Source organism: Megalops cyprinoides, chromosome 3, assembly GCF_013368585.1.
Source record: "Megalops cyprinoides isolate fMegCyp1 chromosome 3, fMegCyp1.pri, whole genome shotgun sequence".
Taxonomy (NCBI): Eukaryota; Metazoa; Chordata; class Actinopteri; order Elopiformes; family Megalopidae; genus Megalops; species Megalops cyprinoides.
The window spans coordinates 6,787,900-6,807,694 of NC_050585.1; the positions used below are offsets into that span (position 1 = coordinate 6,787,900).

The 19,795-nt window shown below is 49.0% G+C and overlaps 1 protein-coding gene across 1 annotated transcript in view; it reads right to left on the reverse strand.

Annotated features, from left to right (window-relative positions):
- The window catches only part of LOC118774100, a 28,193-nt gene that overhangs the window by 2,158 nt on the left and 6,240 nt on the right, over positions 1-19,795 (reverse strand). Inside the window, exons 3-19 of the mRNA XM_036523236.1 lie at positions 14,901-18,318; positions 14,766-14,813; positions 13,103-13,221; positions 10,114-10,261; positions 9,391-9,527; positions 6,860-6,986; positions 6,310-6,345; positions 6,056-6,177; positions 5,057-5,183; positions 3,969-4,114; positions 3,357-3,483; positions 2,976-3,008; positions 2,364-2,473; positions 2,072-2,198; positions 1,738-1,865; positions 1,388-1,511; positions 61-219 (exon numbers count right to left, since the gene is read on the reverse strand). Coding sequence (XP_036379129.1) covers positions 61-219; positions 1,388-1,511; positions 1,738-1,865; positions 2,072-2,198; positions 2,364-2,473; positions 2,976-3,008; positions 3,357-3,483; positions 3,969-4,114; positions 5,057-5,183; positions 6,056-6,177; positions 6,310-6,345; positions 6,860-6,986; positions 9,391-9,527; positions 10,114-10,261; positions 13,103-13,221; positions 14,766-14,813; positions 14,901-18,318 — 5,236 coding nt within the window. The remainder of the gene's footprint in view (positions 1-60; positions 220-1,387; positions 1,512-1,737; positions 1,866-2,071; positions 2,199-2,363; positions 2,474-2,975; positions 3,009-3,356; positions 3,484-3,968; positions 4,115-5,056; positions 5,184-6,055; positions 6,178-6,309; positions 6,346-6,859; positions 6,987-9,390; positions 9,528-10,113; positions 10,262-13,102; positions 13,222-14,765; positions 14,814-14,900; positions 18,319-19,795) is intronic.

Here is a 19,795-nt window from a genome sequence, read left to right on the forward strand (position 1 = left end):
TTGGTACCTGGCTCATAGATGTGTACCCTCCCCCTCCAATTCTGAGACCAGGACCCTCACCTTGCACTTCAGGAGTCCTCCAGTGAAGATCCAGTGTTGGGTGTCGAGACCTTGGTCAGGACTAAGGGACACCTTGGCAGGTGGTGAGCTGTCCTTTATCATGTCCGCTGTCAGCACAGAGCCCTGGGCACGGCTTTTCAACTGGATGTACACCTTAGGCTGGGGAGACATATAGAACCATGTTATGCTGATGTTAATATATTTACCATGCATATCTCACTCACACACACATAATATATGTGCTCTGAAGAGAGATATATATATGTATACACACACACACACATACGCATATATGCAGTAGTGACTAGTTAAGATATTTTTTCACCATAAAATATATGTGCATATATATGTATAATATCTAGAGAGATAAAAATGAAGCATAGAAGCATGATGTGTTCTATATAACCAATAAAAAAAAAGAGGCCATAATATTACACAATGGCTTTACTCAAATCTGCTTTAATGCAAAGTAAGTGTAAATCACTGTGACCTCATTTAGGCAGCATTTGTCTTGCTGAGGGAAAAAAAAAAAATCTGAACAGGCTCCAACAGCGCGAGTCGCTGCGAGTGCTATTTATTTTGTCTCCGACAAGTATAAATATCTTTCTAGGAACTCCTGTTTTATCGGGGCCATCCAGGCCCCTGCTCAAAGTCCCCAGCAAGCCGCACTCTCCCTGATCTGAGCCGCAACAACAAACGGGGCCTCGTGCTCCTGGTCGGAGCCGAGGGCTGCGAGAGACAGATAAGGTGGCGATGATTTCGTCTGTGGATTCAAAAACCCGAACAAAAATAAAAAAAAAAAAAACAACCAAAAAAAAACCCCAGCCTGCCCTTTCGGGTTAACAGCGGCGGCCTACGCGGTAATCGAGCGCCTGGCTTCTTGGCGCTAATCTCCTGCAGCTCAGCCTGCTCCTACCGCGGGCGGCAAAATGCGAAGCGTGCAAGACGATAACGTGAGCCGACCGCGGCGCTTTGACGTCTCGGCTTTGGCTTTACGCTTGCGCCGCACAGCGGCATAAAGACGTTCCGGGGAAAGGTTTAACAAGCGCAGCCCAGTCTGTTCCCCGCTTTCCCTTTCCAGAATAATCTCCTCAAGGCAACACTCCTTGATATTAAAAAGTGGAGCATTCAAATTGGCACATCCCTGAGGAACATGTGCCAGGGAACAAGCAGCCCAAACAGCAAAACTGTTAGCTAAAGAGGCAAACTCACCTATTCACAGACAGTCGACTGACTCGGTTATAGGCAATATTTTAACTCCACTGTGTTCCATGTTCTACACTGTGTTAACATGTACCGTCCCTAATATGGCCTGTCTTGGTCTTACCTGTCTCAGAGGATGCAGAGAGCCGATGGTGTCCCAGCCGCTGCGATCACCCCACGCCGGGAAATCTCCAGGGTGCAAAAGCATCTGACACCCCTTAAAGTGTGCATATTCATACACAACCCACCTAGGGGAAAGCAATCAGACACATGAGTATTCTTCTCCAAGCCACTACTGTATTTAAAGCTTCCCAAACGGAGCAGGGAGTGCTGAGAAAGGCAAAGTGGTCGTTGCCTTTTTGGTCCAATGAATCTGACCGCTGACATGTATTTGGACTTTGGAGTTACCGCGCTGCACGGCTTTGGATAAATGCGTCAGCCATAAAACCGGGAGGAGTGACAACGAGGACTCACAGCCCACTGTTGACTCTGAGCGACTGAGTGAAGAAGTTGTTCATGGTTTCCATGGGTGTCACGGCAACAGTCTCCAGGCCTTCAAATGACTGCAGTGAAAACAGGCTGATCGAGGGGTCTGAGAAACTCTGCAGGAGAGACGCAACGTGGCGATCAACTTCAGAGCAGTATCAGCCTAGATCAGCCTTCAGCTGAAACGAGCTGAAGGTGTGCAGCGCACTGCTGTCATGCAGAATAAGGCAAAATAAAGGTATTCGTTTCTCTCTGGTTTGTAAACTCGATTTAGAAAGAATCGATTTAGAAAGCAGCTCATGTAGCAAGATGGCTGACTTACATATGGAATGGGCTTCAGGGACCTGATGGATGTCGTCACACAGCCACAGGAAATGAGGTCAGGGTAAAGTCCCTCCCCCAGGACAAACTGGTTTCCAGCACAACCTTCCTCATCAAATAGGAGCCAGCTGAACAAAATGCATAGCGCAGAGTCACCGTCACAGGCAGAAAGCAAACAGGCAAGTCATACAGAAGGGAGGGCAAGTCAGGCAGGCGCCCAGTATGGACTGGCGAGCCATCACCACGTCAGCAATTCCTGTTCGTAGCTGTCGTGGCACGATGTGGAGACTCACCTTCCCCGGATCACCTTGAAGGACTTGGGAAGGATGGAGCCACAGTCTGATACCTCTGTCTCGTACTCCTCACTGCTGCCCTGGTAGTGAGGCTGGCTATAGGCCCGGAGCTGCGGGAGAAGGACTGTCTCTCATTCACTGTAGGAAGTGCAGCTGCGGCATTGCCCCATGCAGCTTTAACATCATTTTTGGGTTGTTGATCTACACAGACCAAGGGTCTCGAGTAGGGTAGACCGAAGGTAGCCATCTTCCTGTAGCTTATCTGTATTTTTCTCCTCAGTTTTTCATTTATAATTTCACTTTCCAGTTCACAGTACATCTAGGCTTACTTTCAATTAGGCATGCTTCATTAGCATTTGAACATCAGCAGCACAGAAACAGTGCACTGTCACTCTACTGACATTGTAACAGGGATAAACTGTGAACCTGTTATTACGTCCTGGTTAATTAAGCTGAAACATCGTTCAGCGGTATAGTATTGTGAAGGATGAATTCTGTCTCGGTTCATTTCCTAAGTGCTTCTTGTCAACAAAAAATGGTTAACTGTGAATAATACCCTTCTCAAAGACAGGCTTGGTATTGTTTTTTTTTTCCCCAAGCAAAAACACATACCAAAAATTTAGGCTCTCCACTGCCCCACAGATCCTGCATAAAAAACACAGAACAATGGAATGTCACCTTGAGGTAAACAGAAATTCCTTAATAATAAATCAGCTGGTATACCTTGGCGTGAGTCATGCAAATAAAGAACTGCAGGAACAATCCCTTGAGAAACTCTGCTGCCGTATAAATATTTGTCTCGAAAGGCGGCTGTGAGCAAGTTAATATCACTGTATGAAAAAAAGGCTGACGCTGATCCGAATCCCTCGCGTGCCGAGCCCTGGCGCAGGCCTTCCTCAGTCGCGGCCCCGTTTCCTGACCTGGATCAGCCCGCTGGCTCCCCTTCCTCGCGTGCCGGTGGCCGCGGGTGAGCCGGGCTCCTGTGTCACTCACCAGACGGACCGGCCTGAGGGATGCCGCCGGGCCGCGGCAGTCGCTCCACTCCAGGTCACCGGGGTGTGTGCCCTTTTCCAGGATGTGCTGCTGCCCGCAGAAGGACGGCTCGCTGTACGCCACCCACCTGCAAGAGAGGAGGCCAAGACGCGCCCTTTTCACTGTGCGCTCCACTGTCTGCTGCCCGTGGGAAGGAACGCTTAGTTTACAGCTAACAGCTACAGATCCTTCTCAGCCCTGCCCGCTGTCTTTAAAGCGAAATCAAAGCCCAACAATGACAGGTTTGTGGCAGTGAATGCTGTTCAGGCACATCAGCTCTGGGACAAACTTGACAGCGAAGGAACATGCAGTCTGCAGATGTTATATGAAAAGGCACTATGGAATTAAGAGAGATTTAGGCAGACTTGTTCAGCTGAGAGCCCAGGCACAATAAGGACTGTTAACATACGGCAAAGTAAGGGGCAGGACTTTGATAGGTGGAAAAAAAGTGGATGCATGCAAAACTGTGGTGTGTGGAGTTAGTAGATAAGGAGAGAACAAAAGAGCACCGGTGAGGCCATTTTGGACCTGTCAGCCCACGTCCTGAAACCCGCGTCAGTGTCCCATACTCACACGCCATTCTTCACGCGGATGGAGGCGGTCCCCCCGGTGGGTCTGATCCGGCCCAATTCCGGGACATCAGAGTCAACGATGTCCGTCTCTGCAGCGTCGGGTGAATCTGGTCCCCCCAGCAGCGAGACTGAGGGCTCCATGAAGTCCTGTAGACAGCGGTCAAACAGGGCAGACATAGCTGTGAACACACTTTACAGAATCCGCTTTTCAAAGAGCCTCTCTTTCAGGGTCTCAGCTTACTAGCAAAGCTCTATTAATGCACTGTTCAAGGACGGCAGCAAACTGTCTTCGGTTTATAAAGAGAATCATTAGCCTATAACCTTATTTCTTTATAAATATCACATAATCAGTATTCTCTTCGCTCTCCTTTACTCCATTTCTAAATCCTTTCCTTCAACCAGAACATCTATTTTTGGATGTTTAAATTAGCTGAGAAAAACCTTCACCATGTTTATATGAACCATGACCATGAACTTGAATGCAAGACTTGTTAAATCAGAGATTGTATTGTTAGTAGTTAGTAAGAGGAGTCTGAGAAATGGCTGCTGGCACCATTCCACTCCTGGCCAGCAGCTGATCAAAGCAGCCGGTTACAGGAGACCGTCTGGGGACAGGCAGCAATGAGGAAGGAATAACAATAAGGGTAGCAAGGTAAGTATAAAGCAATTATCGTCACCAGATTAATCCCATTAGAGACAAGACCGGGGCAGGAGCTTCCTGAAGTAAACACAGACAATGCAGCCGCAAGCTCCTTCCTGCAGCAAGTCACTCGTCCTGCCACGTCTTATTTTCGGGACTACTTTAAGCTGCGGCAGAACCGGCCGGTCTCTCTGCGCTGTGGAGCATCTGCCTAAGCGCGTCTCACGCGACCCTGCTTGCCTGCTGTCGACAGACTAGGCAACGGAGTAGGATGACGATGAGCCAGCCCGCTTTTGCGCCTTCTCAGGCACGCGCAAACACAAGCGTAAACACGCTAACTCTTCCCCGCTGCCAGGCACGTCACATGCGACCAGCGCCAGCGAGCGCAGCCTGGGGCTGGCTTTGTAACCCCTTATTCCCCGCCCTCAGTGACGCCCGGGCGTACTCACTGCCTGGAGGTAGCGGAACGAGAGGAGGACCCGGTCTGACCCGCCCAGCTGCAAACAGTCCCCGTATTCACCCTCCTCCAGCAAATACTGCCGTCCTTTGTAGCCCTCTCTGGAATAGCCCACCCAGCTGTGGAAAAACAATGGGTCATGGTTCACATGTGGCTTAACGTCAACCTGCACTCGTAGGATACAGCCCTGTGAACACAGCGCTGCAGATAAGAGCAGGATTTTCAGGAACAGAAGCGGCCAACTGAGGGAAGTAGTGGCAAACAGACAAAGTATCATAACTAAGATCTTAACATCAGAAACACCACAACCAAACTACAGGAGGGTCGTATGCCGGTTTAAGTTCCAACCAGTTGCAATCTGTCTTAAAAGGTGTATATATTCAACTTGCTGCATCTATTTCTCTGTATGTATTCCCCAAAATATACATTAGGACATTTTTTTAAGAACATGGCAATTTTGTCTTATTTTCTGAAATGAGTAAATAATTGGGTTAATTAAGTAATCCAGGGTGGAGGCTGGAGCAATAACCAACATACACATGGCCCTCCAACACACACACACACACACACACACACACACACACACACTTCCTGTTACACTTGGCTCTTGTTTGCAGAGGGAGGTGAGATTTTTTTCTGCTGTATACTGTTTAGAGTGCCACGGGCTGGAGTAGCATTCCAGAGTAATCACATGACTGTGAGATTTCTGCACGGTTGCACCTGAGAACAAACAGACACGCCTTAGAAACCTCCACTTCAAGTATGTCGCAAGGCCTAACCCACACGCGCAGCCAAGGCGCTGGCGAGACTGATCCCCCACGCGGGCAGAAGCTCTGCTCGCTCTCAGTCTAACAGCATTACAGAAAGGAGATTGTGGGCTGAGCCCTGAATGAGGAACATCTTCATTAATCAGATCCGCGGCGAGCCAGCGCACATCTGTCACTGTCAGCTGCCGTGACAGAGGGACGTGGATGCGGTGACGCTGACTCACACTCCACCCAGCACTCGCAGCGACGCGGCCCCCCGCAGGCCCTGCAGAGCCCCGAGGCTCGGCGTGTTGTCCCCCAGCTGGCTGCTCTGTCCGCCGAAGGACGGCTCCTCGTACACCTCCATCTAGAGGAGGGGGGGGTGGACACACACACACACACACGAATCTCAATAAACCAGTCCATGATAGCACTCCCACCAGGAATTCCTGCTATTTTAGAACTGCAGTGCTAGCTAGTGCAGGCGACAAGCCCTTACCCTGGGATCCAACGGCCTCTGTACTTTCAGCCCACCCTGTGAGGGGAACAAACACAGATGAGACCCGCTTCAGCAGCTCTGACAGCATGCCACGCCTTTAATTACTGCCTGACCCCGAGAGAGGAGCCACCACCGAATACCCAGCCCCTGCGTATTTCACATCATCTGCTATAAATCCGCCACAGCCCAAGGTCCTGCCCCTCTCCCCGACAGCACAGAGAGCCGTGCTTATGGGGGTAAAAAGACATTCCTTATTACTCTGGACAGAGAGAGAAAAGGAATGACGTACAAGTTTAAGCGCAGATCAATCCATCCACGGAATAATTATCATAATAGCATTACACAAAGTATGCGAGTTGATGTCAGTCAATTTATGATTGTTCATATTCAGCTACATGCACTGCTATATAAAGGCTGGGAAAACTGCTTGCCACAGAGACTGTATCCAAGATCAGAACGTACGAGCGGGTATTGTATACAGTACACAGCACAAACTCTAAAGGGACGCTTGCCCTCCGCGTGCTCCCACACCACCGTGCTGAAGGCTCACCATTACTAGGGGACGCAGTGACCTCACGCACACGACAGGGGCACCGCCCGGGCCTAGCGTCTGGCTGCCATCCGCTTCCAGCACAGTGTAGTTCCCACGGAAACCTGCGCTGTCATAGGCCACCCAGCTGCGGAAGGAAACAGGTCACCATAAGCAGACGAAATTGACAAGCCACCGCATCCAAAGCTACACAAGTGCATTTTCACAATTCTGGACCACTACTCGACATCCTGGAGGTTTCTCACAATCCCATGCAGTGCAGTGTATTTAAGACAGCATCCCCACCTGATTAGCCTCCCCATTGAAAACCTGATCGAAAAAATATGGTAAATAAGAACTGATTTGCAGAAAGAAGGTGAATTTTATAGCAAGATAAGTCTAGCACAGACTAAAGGTAATAAATGCAATAACTTCTTATAAGTTACAAGTAAATATTCCAAAAAAACGATCAGGAAGGGAAATGACTCCATCGTTAAATGAACCCTTTCAGCCAAGATGTCATAAGAACACTACAAAATAATTATTATCACTCATTACAATTATGTGTATAATTCAATGAATGCCCTTTCATTCATTTCAGTCAGACTCATTAATTTCAGCTAATAAGACCAAATGGACTTCAGAAGCAAGACTATCAATTTCATAAAATGAGAAAGAAAGCTAGCAGTGAAAAGCTGGTAAATGGTATTCAAATGTTTTTTTCAATAAATAGAAAACAAACACGCATCCATTGTGTTCCAGTTGCTGGGCAGAGAGCTGGATGGTGCCTCTGAACGGTTTTTAACTCTGATTGAATTCTTTCGACAAAGAGAAGCCCCGCTGGGGAGAAGAGTGTACTGTCCATTAAGCTCTCAAAGCACAACAAAAACACGGGCACACAGAGAGCACAGAGCTTACCTTGAATCTCATTTTTTAAGAACTCCCCAGAGCAGTATTCAAAAGAAAGCGTAACAGTGAGGGGGTTATATTGGCAAGGGCAGATCTGAACCCTTCTCAGTGATACTGCTCTCTCAATGAAACCCCTCACGGGAACTGCAGATGGGCACTACTTTTCTTTAAAATCCCAGATCATCAACCACCAGATCTTCACTTGTGGGTGATTGTTAAACATCAAACACTACAAATGTGACACCAACACTCAGAATGGGATGTATAATACCCAAAACAGATACAATAGTTTTTCTCATCACTAATTAATGAGGCTGAGTGGTAGCAATTATCCTTCAGGTGCATCAGATGCTTTTAAAAAGATGTGCTTGTGCTATGACCTTGTTTTGACAAAAACCATAGCTACATTGAAACCCTGGTCCTTTGACTGATTTGCAAAGATGAATCTTTTTGGAACCAGACAAAAGGCATGAATTTAATTCCTCTTTACTGAAATATTCATGTTTACTGAATTTTCATGTTACGTTACCAAAAGCAGGGCCTAATTACCTTAGATACAACTACTGAATAACATGAAAACAGAATTCTGGAACTAAGACAGCACAGTAAAGATTTTATGACAGAAGCAGAAAAAAAGTGAGGACTTTGATATAAGAGTTATGAAAGACAGATGTGTTTTGTGAGCAAGTCTGACAGGTACTGAATTCCACCCAGAGGTACTAATTTCTGTTGAGAAGCAGCCCACTGGAACTCCAGGTTAGAGAAATTCATTCACCAGCTTGAAGCCTCAGAGTCAAGTCGACATACCAATACAGTGACCTGCGCTTATGACTTAATTATATATTAGCAGTTGTTATAAAACAGCAAACTGATATATAAACTATGGCCATACAAATCTACTTTTAGAAATTTTATTTACTTAAGCCTTGCTGTACCAAGTAATCCTGTGTATAAACTAGACCTGTATCTCTTCAGTAGTCTGGAAGTCTCAATTTTTACAACTTCTATAAAAGGCTAATGACCAGTCAGAGGCCAGGCCTGGCAAATGGCAGCTCTATATTTAGAGCTTTATTGCCTTCACACTAAAGGAGTTTCTTCACTGAGTGAGTCAGCGAGAAACCACATTACAATGCTTTTATACCAACAGGCAGGGAGTGGGCAGCAAGTCACTTAGGACAGCCAACAGACTACTCCCACAAGCATTCCTGCACACAGGGTTTGTGCCATGAAAAGGCAACCTAAGGAACAGCTGAGCAGGAAATGGCCATTCCTGGCATGTGTCCACTCATATGAGGAAGAACTGTGACTCAGCACACACGCCCATCGGTAGTTATCGAGTGGAAATGCAATCAAATAATGGACTGCTGTCCAGTTGGCTTTGATATGTGCACAGATGGAAGCATTTGAGATCAAGCTAAATGCTGTCAATGCACCGGCCAAGGCCACTCTACTTGTTTTTGCTTTTACTCCTTCCCCACATCACTCATTTCAGACTCCCAACACCATGTCTGGCTCCAGCGCTGCTTAACAAAACAAACCCTGTTCTATTTTCTCGCGGTTCCCTCCTCGCGTGCGATGCGCTTGCCAGCGGATGCTGCTGCTCTCTGTCAGAGTCCTCCTCCCAAAAAAATCAATCCTCTTACCATCCAGACTTGACGGAGAGAGATGGCAAGTGGACAGCTCCGCGGGCCTCCAGGCCGTCGACCGCCGAGCCGAGGTGCTCCAGAGTCCCCCCCTGCGCGCCCCTCCGGTGGATCTGGATTTCTGGAGGACCATTATCCTGACAGAGAGAAACAAGTCCCCCAGTGCTTGGAACAACTCCAAAGGCTGCTGCGAGACTGATTCTACACGAATCCCCGATCTAATGGCGGCAACCCTTGGGGGAGGGAAAGAGGCTCGAACGGAAAATCGGGCCCAATTGTCAGGACGGGATCCATCTCAGTTGCGCCTGTGCTACTGCTGCGTTTCCTCAGAATGCCTTACAACGAGCAGCTCATGCCTGACAATATCTCACTACGGCCCCAACGGACACATCGAACCTACACACAATGTAAAGCAAGACACTGCTGCCAAAACAAACAAACAGAAAGGTTTCAGTAGGAGGTGTTCTTTGTGTGTATTATGCAGGGGCATTAGTAACAGAGAGACATTTGTTGTGCTTACATGTATGATCTGTAAAGTAGTGGTTTATATGCCTATATGGGCTGGACATTTTCTGGGTTTAAGAGTCTGGAATAAAATCAAATCAGTCAAGAAAAAAAATCAATCGATCAGTACAACTTCCTGCTGGCACAACAGACAGGATGTTTGCTGCATTTAGTTTTGCAATGAGGGAATGTTTCTAGAATAAGCAGATGGAGAAATACCTTGACTGCTCTTCTGATGGATCCAATTTTGATGGCACTGGAGCTGCTTCCTGGGTGGCCAAGGTCTCCAGCATGGGACAGGACCTTCTCCCCCTCCTCTAGAACCACGCAGGGCCCCCTAAATCCTGGCTCCCGGTACAGCAGCCAGCTGCGACATACACACAGAGTTCCCACATCCATGTCACACACACAGAGCGCAGTTACAGCGCCAAGGCAACCTGGCCACACCCCCCTCAACACACAACACAGGCTGAGAGGAGCATGGAATAAAGAGGACTTTTCCTTGTCACTATAACAAAGGTATGGGTGGGGAGGGGGGGGTAGGGGTTCGGGTCAGACTACTGCGATAAAAATAAATGGAAATCGATCCCATCCTCTACCTCTTGCTCACACTTCCTGCACATACATTAAGCCACTCACTCAAGCCTCTTAACAACAAACACAGAACATAAAACAGGAAGCTCAGAGAGCCCAACAGCAAGCGCTCTGTTGCCTGTGGAGTTTAATACGTGAGAGGCTCAGCTGGAATGAAGCTCTTTATCTGGGGAGAAGGTTACTAAGAATGAGCAAACATCAAGGGCACTCGATGCCTGCTCTGTGTATATGCACAACAGAGGCGATCTGTAAATGCTATGCAAACAGTCTTCTGGGTGTATGAGCTGGGCTTGCTCTTAAACCAGTCATTTTCAGGGAGTCTCTGCAGGTTAATCATTGTCTCCTTTCATAAATAATCGATCAGGACCATTGAGGACTCCTTTGAACCAGTAGGAGTCTGTCTACTGGCTCAGGGAGCAGAGTGTCTCTCAAACGGCTCGTGGTCGGCTTTTACCGATTTTATTTCAACCCGCACTGTGACAGAATCAATACCTCCCATTAGGATCAGCCTTGAAATAACGCATGAGAAAAACGACTGCATCAAGCGGCTTAGTTTGCTGGTTATGTAAGTGGTGATATAGCATGTCCAAAAAAAACCCCACCTCCAACTGAACTGGAATCAGGAGCCTAACGCATGGGGACACCAGCCCAGCCGATTCCACTTTCCTGAGCGGACTCCCGTTCACCTGCAGCCCACTTCACACACTCAGCAAAGCATCCCATTCCGGCGCTCAACATGAGAAGCGGGCGGGTGACGGCAAATGGTTAACAGCACGACGACGTAACTCCGGTCCTCCCCAAGTCGTGCTCACAAGGGGTCAGCGCCTCGCTCGCCTTCCCCACTATTTTGTTGTGGGAAGTGAAAACGTGGGCCTGAGATGAAGCCTGGCGTGAATAATGCAACAGAAGTGGGGCTCTGGGGCAAAGTCTTTGGACGGAAATGGAAGGTGGGCATCCATTAAGCATGAGGTGCTGCACGGGTCCCAAAATGCACAGGGCAAAACACAGAGCGGAGGGAGCCGAGCCTTGTACGGCGAGCCGTGGAAAGAGAACAGCAAAAACGCAGCGCTCAAAATGCACATAATAAAAGTTGTGCAGAGAGTTCAAACTTCACAAAAGTTACACACGAATTCTGCATTTTCAACACTGGCCCTCTGCTACCGAACGCCAACCTCTGCCAACCTCTGCTACTGTAAATCTTCTCCCCCTTTGAGAAACAACAGGAAATCCTTAAACCTGTAATTCCTTTGGCCACTAAACAAATTCCATTTTCCCCCACTAACCATCACATGATACTCCGTTCTGAGCAAACGATGACTCTGTCTGCATTATGTCTGCATTTACTCCTGGAAAGGAAAATGAAGCACTGCTTATTTTAGAAATGGTTCCAAAAGCTCTCTGTCAGAAGTGGGATGGCTGGCTGCGAGGCCATCGGAGGCGTGCCCGGTGTGTGAGCTGTATGAGGGACCCCCAGGTTAGGTTGACCCTGGTGTGAAGGACCCTAGAGATGGGTGAAGCACGGTGTGAGGGACCCCAGAGACGGGTGAAGCACTGGTGAGTGGGGCACCCTGGGATGGGAGAAATATGGCAAGAGAATGCGTGAGGGACGCCATGGTGCGTGAAGCGCATGGGCGCGCTTCCCGAAGGGGAGGGCAGTGTGACGGAGTGCCGTCACTACGGTTGAGTATGTGCTCTGACTGCCATACCAACGAGCCTGGCTCTTTGCCGTCGCGGTCAAAGTTGCATGTTTGGTACCCCGTAGACCCGGGTTCAAGGCCGGGCGGGGCGAAGGGCTGCTCTCGCCCTTCGCTACACTCTCCCAAACATATAATTACAAAAAAACTCTTCTTCACCCTGATCAAAGTTTTCGATTAGCACCCCCGCAGTCGAACACTTAAACAATAGCTGAATATTCATCATTATAACTTTATAAAGCAGAGAATACTCTGAGCATCATAACTTAAAAAAAAAAACATAGAGGGATGCTAAGAAATAAAACTTTATCTGTGGCCCTAAACCCGATTGGCACACATGTTTGTGGAGCTCACGCACTTCTGTGATTCATAAGGATCCCAGCTGCTGAGGCCCCAGCACAGAACAGTTTCTGTCGTGATCTAATGTTCAGCACATTAACGGTGCCGACAAGGAGAAATTAATCTTTGGTGGCGCGGAGAGGAGAGGCATTTTAAGCATGGGGAGAGCTGTAAGGCCGAACACCCCAACACTGTCATTACCATCTCAGGAGATTTGCACTGACTCACCGGCCCGCAGGACCATCACCAGAGAGAAAGTTTTGCTAATGCACAGAGTGGGCTGATGAAAAAAACGCAGATGCCACGGCTCTCTGGGTCAGATTACACCGGGGGCACAGCCGTCATCTTAAATGTCATGTAACAAACCTGATGAGACTTCACAGGACAACATTCCCCTTTACATGATGATGCGTGACACAGCAACCCCCCCCCCTTTCACAGAGAATGCTCTAAACTGCATTACTGGGAGTCTGACTGGGTGGGTGGGGGAGGGGGGGGGGTCAATCTGTAAGGTGCAAGTGTGAAGCAGGTGGGGCGGGTGTGGTACACTGTGAAACGTCTGTCCGCACGCGGCCTCTTACCATCCTCTCAGCACTCGGACTGAGGCCCCGTTCGGGAAGGCCATCCCCGTTGCATCCTCCACGTCCGCATGGATCTCCCGTCGTTCCCCGGAGAACGTCACGCCTTCGTAGATGTGCATCTGCCAGGGCACAGATCGGAAGAGGCTCGGCCATTAATAAGACATCGCATCTTACTCTGTGCGCTCGCTAAAGGACCACAGCCTATAAATCAACAACATGGCCTGTATGAATAGATGATGAGGCAGCAACCCATTAAAAAAAAAAAAAAAACATGGAGCCACAAGGCTAAACAACTCAGCCGTATAACATCCCTGCCATCCCTGACATCTTTGTAACAATCGCTAGCTTGGCTGCACTCCATAGAATATTGACAGAAACAAAGAAATGCACATCTGCGAGAAGTAAAGGGTTAATGTGAAAACATAAAGAAGGAGAGAGAGCCGCCTGGCAGGAGCAGTGGATTTACGGAGCTTGCGAGGACAATGCATGGCTTGGTTTTATGAGACGGGCGGGAGCAGGGCGGTGGCGTGGCACGAAAAAGTCAAGCAAAGGCTCGTGGGCCTTATACCGAGCAGCGGCAATCTGACGGAACCCGCAGGCACCTCCACTCCAGTTTAAGCTCTGAGCATATGTGTGAGTGGGTGTGTGTGTGTGTGTGTGTGTGTGTGTGTGTACGCGGGGGAGGGGGAGGGACTCCAAATCGCAGAACCAGCCACAGCACAGCCCCAAGCTGTCATTACTGAGCCCTGCTTCTTCTATTATTAAGCACGGTGTTTTTTTTCCCCCCGTTCTTAATCTTCCAGAAAACAGGGCCCTTTCTTAAGTAGTTTAGGACTTGTTTTTGTCAAAAGGTTTTTGCTGGTGAAAAACAAACGGAGCGCTGTGCAAGCGGGTCAGAGGAAAGAAAAAAAAAAAAAGAGTCTGTGTTTGTTATCGCTGAGGCCATGCCATTCCAGCGCGGAGGACATTTACTGTATTGCGGAGCAGCACAATCTATGCAAAGTGCAAGAAGTCAGTGCTTTGTTCATCAGCCAGAATGGATTGTTTGGACCACATGTGAGGGAGTGCGCGGAGGCTGGGGGTTCCCTTTATGCATTGTGAGCAGGAGCTGGATAGTTTATGCAAAATAACGAATCATTTGTTTGTTTGGCAACCATGTCTTCACTACTTTACCAGTGCTGTTCATGTGCAATCAAAACACTAAAGCAACTGTGTTTCATGTTCCTGGCTCACATTTGCATTTTGGTTTCAGGGGTCATGGAGGGACAATGGTGGCCGGCACTCGTGTTTCATCCGAGAAACAGAGACTGAAGTACCCTGACGTGTACTGATTCAAGAACTACGATCCTCTAAAGGGGAGAGGACACCAATCACCCTCGCTAGGCCACTGTGTAATGAAAATCTAATTTACATCTGCGGCAGGCTTTTGTAGAGATTAATACTCTCGGAAGAGAGTTGCCCTAGTTTCTCCAGCCCAAGGTATCATTACAAAAAGAAAAGACACTGCATGTCTGGCTAAAAGACAGTGGCTTCACAGCTGTATTTCATGTAGTTATTTGGAGACAAACCGACCTTGAGATGAAAACAACAGGATAGATTCGGAAGAGACTGATGATTGACTAACAGTTACCAATTAAGAAAAAAGCACTGATAACAGTCTTACCTGTGAGGGCCTTGGGCTGACTTTTCCTGAGCTCTTACCAATAACATTCTGCAAAGAAAGGAGAATCAGTAGAGTACCCTATAACAATACCCTGTGTAAAATAAGCTTGCATATATTTCCAGAACTGAACCTTACTGTTTGAGTCAGGACTGCGGTGCCACCGCTTTGGCACAGGTTGGCCTGAGAATGAGGCTGTTTATTGTCAGTATCAAGCGCAGGCAAGGATGATCTCGCAGATTTCAAATATTCATAGAATGGTGTGCTTGAGACAGCTGTGGAGTCAGGTACAGTTGAAGGCACCTGGTCATCTTCCAAGAGCAGACAAGCAACTCGTGTTGAGCCAGCGGGATGGTCAGATGAGCTGAAGGAACCAGCTTCATCAGTAACGGCCAGGTGTTCCGGTGACCCTTCCTGATTGTCGTTCTGTTGGTGTGCCAGCGTGCTTCGGTCTTTGTCGTCTGCATAACCGTCTTCTTCTGCTTGGTCTGAAAGGCAGCCCCACAGGGGCGGGCGCAGTGGGGGAGAGAGGTCCTCGGACGAGTCCTCGTAGGCGTCAGCAAAGGCACTGGACTGCAGGCGTTCGCTGACGGACTGCAGGAGGGAGAGGATGGAGGACGCCTGCTGCTCCACGCTCCTCAGGTCCTCCTCCGTCACTGGCGGCTCTTGGAGGTCCTCCATGGATGCCTCCTCCCTGCCGCACTCCTCCTCGAAAATGGGGGACAGGGAGAAGGGGTAAATCTTGCCCCTCCGTGTCGTCGGGCTGAGCATCGTCCCTGTGTCGTTGATGAACACCGCGTCTGCCTCCTCTTCCTCGTTGATGATGGCGAAGTCCAGCTCGTGGAAGCGGTGGAGGTGCGGGCCCGGCGGCTCGCCCCGGCCCACGTTGAGTGGCAGGTCGGGGTGCACTTTCTTGCCAGGGGCGGCGAGACCGGGCGCCCGGCTGCTCACGTCGTCATGAACGGCTGCGCCCACCACACGCCGCAGTGCCTCAGAGGTGCGGGGCTCCTCAGCAAGGACGTGGCAGCGGTACGCCTTCACTGCGCTCCACTGCTGCGTGTCGGGGTCCAGGGCTAACGTTAGCGTGCGGTGCACAGGCTTCTCCGAGTCCTCGGGATGTTCCCCTTTGCTGTTTGTATGAACGCTTCCTGGCTCAATATGTCCATTGTCTTCTTCGCCTCCTGAATCGTCCTCAATGACAGTGGCTAAATAGCCCTCAACAAGTGCAAAACTCTGGTCTCCTGCACCTGTTGTTTCCAACAATGCCGGCACATCTCCGGTTCCGTTTTGGTCTGTCTGGCAGATCTTTCTGTCATGGCTGTTCACCCCTGCTTCAGAGCTGTCCTGCAGGACTTCATTTCCACCTGTTGGACCCACCCCACTTTCATCCTTTGTGATTCCTAGTTTTACCGGTACTTCTGGTACTTCCTCTGAGTTTTGGAAAGGTTCTGATAGGTTTGACTGGATGCGATCCTCATCAATTTTTTTCATGTGCTGAGCTCTGCTAGGTTGGACAGCATCTGTAATCTGTGTTTCTCTATGAAATGTTGTGGCATCCACTGCGTTTCCTTCAACTTGCATGAAAGATGGGTTTCCATTATTTATTCCATTGAAATTATTAGGCTTTTCAAGGTCAGCTTTGAGTTTCATTGTGTCACTCTGAAATGTATCCTGCTGTTGAGACGCCACAGTGCTCCTAGAAGAACTATTTAAACTTTGACTCTGTCTATTGCTTTCAGTTGTGTCTTTGGCTAAATTGAGACTTTTGCTCATTGCTTGTCCTCTGGCTTCTAAAGATATTTCCATGGAAAACTGGTTTTCACCTTCAATGTGATCTACCTGTGTGTCATCTTTGTTCACTGCAACAGACTCCAACAGTTTAGACACATCATTTGATTTTTGAACTACCTCGTCACCATCTGCCTCCATACTCCCTCCACTCAGGGTAACTGATTTGTTCTTCTGAGTCGTGATGCATGACTTAGTATTACTGTTTAATGCTGGATCCATTTCCTGTTTGTAACAACTAGTCCAGTCACCTCTAGAGGAGCTATGGATTTCTGAAGGGAGAAAGGCCTGTGGCCTCTCTGTGGAGCACTGCTCATCCTGCCCCTGATCTGAAAGGCTGATTGGAGTACTCAGAGAACTAGGATCCGTGTTAAAACCAGGATTGTTTCTGATGTCAGTGTCTGAGCCAACGATGGACTCATATCCTGAGGACAGGGTGGATCTGTTCCCTTCCATCAGGGTTCCGCTGAGGCCTTGTGTCTGCTCCACAGCTAAGTAACAGCCCTCCCCTTGTTCTGTCAAACTCTCCTGCTGTCGGTACGCTGGGTTAAGGTAGCTGTCCGTGTTGTTGTCTTTTTCAGGTAAGACAGGACTACTTGCCTCCTTGGCATTTGGGAATGTCCCGTTTTCTCGTTCGAAGCTCTCAATTTTCTGGAGGGCGGCGAGCGCACTTTTCAGGATGTTGTCCACCATCAGCTTTGACTCGTATTGCAAGGCCTCCTCATCAGGACCCGTGTCCTCTACAGGGTCTCCCTCAGCCTCGATCCACTCGCCCTCCCCTTCGCCTTCCCCGGCAGCCGGGACATATTCTTGCACACCCACAGCCCACTCTCCTGGCATGGGGCCCTCGCTGTCCTCGGCCTCCTGCATGGCTGACGGTGAAATACTACACCGGGCGGACTGGCAGCCATGGCGACGAGACAAAGCGGCAGCCCCGCTGGGGGCGGCGGGCTGGTGTGCGCCTGCGGTCCCCCGGGCGCACCCCACCGCGCTGAGCGTCACATCGCCAGTCTCTGAAGGTGACCCCGCTGAGCCCTCTCGTGGAGATAGGGTTTCCGCCGGCTCAGCCCCTGCTTTTGTGTCCTTGGTGACAGTCTCAGCCATTGCCTGTGTGGCTTTCTCTGCTGAGCTCCCTGAGGGACTCTGCCCAGCCTCACCGCCTCCCTCTGCAGGGACCGTCTGCTTATCAGAAGAGTCCTGTTCAGCAGCAGAGAGGAAGGACGCAGCTGAAACGGCTCCAGGGTGAGAGTCTGTAGTCTGGCTTCCTGTGGACGCCAGGTCTGGCTCCTGCTCTTGGGGTAAGGCACTTTGGCTCTGGCCGTTCTCCGACGCTATAATTACTGGAATGCTACCAAGTCCCGGCCTGGTGGGAGCAACAAAATCTCCGTCCCTGACTGAAGCCTGGGCTCCTTTCTGATTACAGCTCGCACATTCTGAGACAGAGAGCGCAGCTGCTCCCTGGCAGTCTGCAGCCCGAACGTCAGTCCGAGCGCCTTGTCCCGGGGGCGAGTTCACGTCCACGACGTCGCCGGCGCTCTGCTGTACCTCCTCCCCCTCCAAAATGGGAGAGTCCACCTGCACCCGATTCCTCCTCCTCATCTTCTTGATCTCCCTCAGGCCGCGGTACGTCCCGTAGGTGACGACGGGGGGACAGGAGAGTGCCAGGCGGCGCCGCTGCTCCTCACTGGCCTCTCCCTCGGCCTGCTCATCGGCTGCGCCCGCTCCGCACGCTATGTCACCCTCCTCACCGGCTGCTTCATTCAGGACACTGTCCAAAGACACAGAGGCGGAGCAGAATCAGCCACAGCAATTTAGCAGCACTTCAGTTTCTACCCCCTCTGCTGTCCTACTAAGGACCTTCCCAAGTAACAAACATCACCTTCTAGCAGCCACTTGTACAAAAGTTCAAGAATGCATTCATGAAAAGTTTACAATCGACAACTAATAATAGATTCTCCTGCTATGCAGGATCTGTATGGGGTTAAATCTACTACACATGTGAATGTTGAATATGAAAAGGAAAGAGGCTTTTGACGGCCCCACCCCCAGGAGGTCTAATCCTAAAGTCGTGCGGTATACTTAGCAGAGCTCACATAATGTTCCAGAAAACCTGGCCAGTCGCTGTTGAAAAAAAAAAATGAAAATACTGGCAGCAATTAGGTGCTCCACTGCCTATTGAATTCAATGGTGCTCAGGGTGTTTTCAATAAAAGCCCAGCACTCCATTCCTGGCAGTATGCACTGACTATGAAGTAATTACATCCAATTCGACAACCCCTACACCCAGGGCACCCCTGTAGATTTACATTTGAACATTTCAACTTTTGACAAGACCTTTCCTCTCACCTATGTTTGCTGCCTGCCTGCTGTCACTCAGGTATGTATGGAAAAACTGATTCTGAAACCATGACAAGCACCCTTCAGGTTCTGCTTCATTTCAAAGGATGTAGTTCTTCATAGAGATACCAAAGAAGGAGACAGAGCTCAGTGGTTTCTGCCTAAACCTGCAAAGATTGTTATATCTGTCTGAAAACCATTAATCCAATGTACAGTCTAAGCAGAAATACACTGAAATAAATTGTATAAACCTTACCATGCCTTATTTGTTGTGTGGTTGAACTAAGCATCTCATATTCTGTGCAACCTCTCTCTCAATGAGCCAGATAATTACAAATCCTTAATAATGTAAAATAAAAACTTTGTAAAACTTTTGAACAATCCAGCTGATTTACTGCAGTTAACTTGAGCCACAACAAATAAGAGATGTCTGGAGAAATATGATTTTGTTTGCTCGTGGTTCTCCATTTCTGGAACACCTTTAAATTTTTATGTCACGAATACTCACAAAGCCCACAAAATTACTTACAGTACAACAAGCGAGCTGCAACGTTTTCAGTAATAACACACTTCCGGTAGCATTTAAATAATTTAACCAGCTTCAGCGCTGATAACATGAAAAGAAGCAATCGTGGCATTTGCAGCAACCTGAACCAAACAGAGAGCTTTAGCATGACGGTGATAAGGAGAAAATCCTGTGAGGGGTGGGGGGGTGGCATACTTCATGACAGAGTATGAATAAATATGTAGAAGACACTAAAAATAAACCTGAATTAAAAGCAGGAAGTTAATTCTGGCTGTGTAGGTGGCATCAAAAAGGATGACTGTCAGTCTGTCAGGCTATGCAGCTCCCCGTGGCAGTGCTGCCTCGTGACTACTCCCCACTGCGTGCCCAGATCCTGGCAGCTG